Genomic DNA, 4224 nt, shown 5'->3' on the forward strand with positions numbered 1-4224 from the left:
TGAGGCAAGAGAATTGCTTAAGCCTAAGAGTTGGAGGTTGCTGTGAGCTGCGACACCACAGTACTCTACTGAGGGCAACATAATGAGATTCTGTCTCAAAAAAAAAAAAAAAAAAGATTAGCTAGCAAAAACTAATTTAGACTTCCTGGGCTAGTCTTTGTCACACCTGTTGCAGCACCAAAGCAGCCATACACAGTCATAAATGAATGGGTGGCACTGTGTCCCAATAAGACCTTATTTAAAAATGGTGAAATTTTAATTTCATATACTTTTCTCATGTCATGAATATTATTCTTTTAATATTTTTCCTCATATTCAAAAATGTAAAAACCCAGGCCAGGTGAGGTGGCTCACGCCTGTAATCCTAGCACTGTGGGAGGCTGAGGCAGGTGGATTGCCTGAGCTCACAGGTTCAAGACCAGCCTGAGCAAATGCAAGACCCCCGTCTCAAAAAAAAGTCAAGCATTGTGGCAGGTGTCTGTAATCTCGGCTGCTCAGGAGGCTGAGCCAAGAGAATCATTTGAGCCCAAGAGGTTGCTGTGAGTTATGACTCCATGGTACTTTTTTGTGGGCAACAAAGTAAGACTCGGTCTCAAAAAAAAAAGTAAAAAGCATTCTTGGCCCATATATATATATTTGTTGTTGTTGTTGTTTGTTTGTTTGTTTTTGAGACAAGATTTCATTCACTGTGTCATCCAGGCTGGAGTACAGTAGCATCATCATAACTCACAGCAATCTCAAACTCAGGGACTCAAGTTCTCTTCCCATCTCAGCCTCCTGAGTAGCTGGGACTACAGTCATGTGCCACCATGCCCAGCTAATTAGTAGAGATGGAGTCTTGATATGTTGCTCAGGCTGTTCTTGAACTCCTGACCTCCAGTGATCCGTCTGCCTCAAAGTGCTAGGATTCAGACTGTACCCAGTCAGCCCACGTATCTTACAAAAATAGGCAGCAGAGAAGATTTGGCCTAAGCTTGCTAACTCCTGCCTCAGGTCTTAGAATTATGGTTTCAAAAGGATAATCTCTTAAAATACCTGTTACTGGTTTTCCCTTAGCAATCTCAAGATAAGAGATAACATAAAATACAGCATTTTCCAAAACATGGAAGGCAAAGTACCAGCATGATGTGATTTTAGGGGCGAATCACAATGTAAATTCTTTTCAGTCTTCCCATTTACTACAAGAAGAGAGTTCACATGAAAGTCTTCAACTTCTCCTCAAAACTTGCTCATCAGTTTCTTTTTTGAGATGGGGGTCTTGCTATATTGCCCTGGCTGGTCTCCAATACCTGGGGTCAAGATATTCTCTTGCCTTAGCAAGATTACAGGCATGTGCTACCACTAATTTTTAAAATTTTTGAGAAATGGGGGTCTTGATATTTTATCCAGGGTGGTCTCAAATTACTGGGCTCCAGCAGTCATCCTACCTCAGCCTCCCACAGCACTGGGATTACAAGTATGCACTACTGAGCCCAAAGCCCTGTAGTTTTCTTGGAGAATTGCAGGTGAGGACTCAGGCCGGTCACATCCACAGACACATCTGCATTTTCATTTCAGCTCATGCATCTTCATTTGGGGGATCCTGGTTGAAGCACTGTTTTCCACTTTGACTCAGTTCCACTCCTGTTCCCTTCTTTCCTCTACTCCATATCTCTAGCCTATGGGGCCATCAAGATGCAGGAACATTTCCTACCATCTGTGCTACATCCACATCACCTCACTCAGTACCCTGTTGTGGGGAAAGTAGGGAACCCTGGGAGGCGGGACTTCTTTCTGCCTCTTGCTTGCTCTGTTGCAGTTGAGTAAATAAAGTCTTGATTGCTCTTTCCAGTTTAGTTCCTTGTCCTAACTGACCACCTTAATGCCTGATTTTGCAACTTTTGGAATTGATAACCACACAATCTATTTACCTTAAACTGAAAGCATCATTTTATTTTTATTATCTTTACACTAATGTATGATCATTTACTACGGTGAGTGGTATAGGAATTCTCTTCTTGACAAGAAATTTCCTCCTAAATTTATTTAAGTCAAAAATATTGAGTGGTAGGGCAGCTCAAAGGAGTAGGGCGCCGGCCCCATATACTGGAGGTGGCAGGTTCAAACCTGGCCCCAGCCAAAAAAAACTGCAAAAAAAAAAAAGAAGGATAAGTAGAAATAAATCAAGAATGGATACAACATAGTATTGGGTGGCTAGTGGATATAGGGACTGAAGTTGGACAAAACTGGTGTAATTCAATGCTTTGGGGATATATAAACTTCAGAGGGACTGATGACCAAAGTGCTGCTTCATGTTGATAAGCCGTGTCTGCTGAACAGTGGCAAAATAACACTTACGTCCCGCACTGCTTCATAGAGTGCTTTGAAAGTCGGCTGCTTATCATCATGATAGACACCTCTGTTCCCATGCAGAACAGACACACCTTCACGCTCGGCCTCTTTGCAGTTGCTCCCGTACATGCAGTGATCAGGACGGTAGTTCCACTGGCAGGGGAACACATAGAGACACTCTGGTGGTGACAAGAGAAAGACATATGTCCGCAGTCAGTGCCAACTCTCACCTGCACGTCTGGCGATTAAACTAACATTTCTATTAACTGTACACAGCATATGACTTCAACGTACAGGAGTGTGTTTGGGATGCACAGGCCAGTTTCATCACATTTGTTAAGATTCTGAGGCCCAGAAGTGAAGGGGCCTACAGTGATGAGGTAGGTTTCATCCAGCAAAGAAACGCAGTATAGCACCTTGAGGAAGAAGGCAAGCAAGGGCATCGGATGATGTGGGTCAAATCCCAATTCTCGTTCAAAACCACGAACTCTAGTCATCTAACTTCTTTGCATTTCTGTCTCCACATCTTTGAGATGGAAATAATGGCTCGGCGCCTGTGGCTCAGGCGGCTAAGGCGCCAGCCACATACACCTAAGGTGGCCGGTTCAAATCCAGCCTGGGCCCGCCAAACAACAATGATGGCTGCAACCAAAAAACAGCTGGGCGTTGTGGCGGGCGCCTGTTATCCCAGCTACTTGGGAGGCAGAGGCAGGAGACTCGCTTAAGCCCAGGAGTTGGAGGTTGCTGGGAGCAGTGAAGCCATGGCACTCTACCCAGGGGGACAGCTTGCGGCTCTGTCTCAAAAAAAAAAAAAAAAAAAAGAGATGGAAATAACATGCTGGGTGCAGCAGCTCACGCCTGTGATCCTAGCACTCTGGGAGGCCGAGGTGGGTGCATTGCTTGAGCTCAGGAGTTTAAGATCAGCCTGAGCGAGAGTGAGACCCAGTGTCTATTAAAAATAAAATAGCCGGGTGTTATGGTCCACTGTAGTCACTGTAGTTCCAGCTACTCAGTAGGTTGAGGCAGGAGGATCACTTGAGCCAAGGGTTTGAGGTTGCTGCAAGCTATGACACCATGGCATTCTACTCAGGGTGACAGAGTAAGACTTTGTCTCAAAAATAAATAAATAAATAAAATGGGAATAACAGGATTTCCCTCTTATTTTGATGATTACATTTTAAACATACATGTAAAATGCTTAGCAGAGTGTCAATTACACGATAGTGTTCAATAGTGTTAGCAGCTATAATAAATTCTTTCTTTCTTTTTTTTTTTTTTTTGAGACAGAGCCTCAAGCTGTCACCCTGGGTAGAGTGTTGTGGCATTACAGCTCACAGCAACCTCAAACTCCTAGGCTCAAGCGATCCTCCTACCTCAGTCTCCCAAGTAGCTAGGAATACAGGCTCCTGCCATGACGCCTGGCTATAATTGTATTATTAATAGTGTTTGTTTTTTTTTTAATGTGCCATCATGGAACTGAACTCTCCTAGCATTCTCTTCTTCCTTCCTCCAGAATGTACCTTGTTCCAGAAAAAGGCAATTCTTTTTTTTTGGAGACAGAGTCTCACTCTGTGGCCCTCAGTAGAGTCTGTGACATCACAGCTCACAGCAACCTCCAGCTCTTGGGCTTAAGTGATTCTTTTGCCTCAGCCTCCCAAGTAGCTGGGACTACAGGTGCCCGCCACAATGCCGGCTATTTTTGTTGCAGTTGCCACTGCTGTTTTAGCTGGCTGGGGCCAGGTTCAAACCTGCCACCCTCAGTATATGGGGCCAGTGCCTTACTCACTGAGCAACACATGCCACCTGCTTTTTTTAAAAAACAGAGTCTCGGCTCGGCTCCTATAGCTCAACCAGCTAAGGCTCCAGCCACGTACACCTAAGGTGGCGGGTTCG

General features: G+C 44.5%; 1 protein-coding gene across 1 annotated transcript in view; it reads right to left on the minus strand.

Moving 5' to 3' along the window:
* The window catches only part of GXYLT2 (glucoside xylosyltransferase 2), a 105881-nt gene that overhangs the window by 10962 nt on the left and 90695 nt on the right, over positions 1 to 4224 (minus strand). Inside the window, exon 6 of the mRNA XM_003785492.3 lies at positions 2338 to 2510. Within this exon, the coding sequence (XP_003785540.1) occupies positions 2338 to 2510 (173 nt within the window). The remainder of the gene's footprint in view (positions 1 to 2337; positions 2511 to 4224) is intronic.

Source organism: Otolemur garnettii, unplaced genomic scaffold (assembly GCF_000181295.1).
Source record: "Otolemur garnettii isolate 467f Iridium unplaced genomic scaffold, OtoGar3 scaffold00015, whole genome shotgun sequence".
Lineage (NCBI taxonomy): Eukaryota > Metazoa > Chordata > Mammalia > Primates > Galagidae > Otolemur > Otolemur garnettii.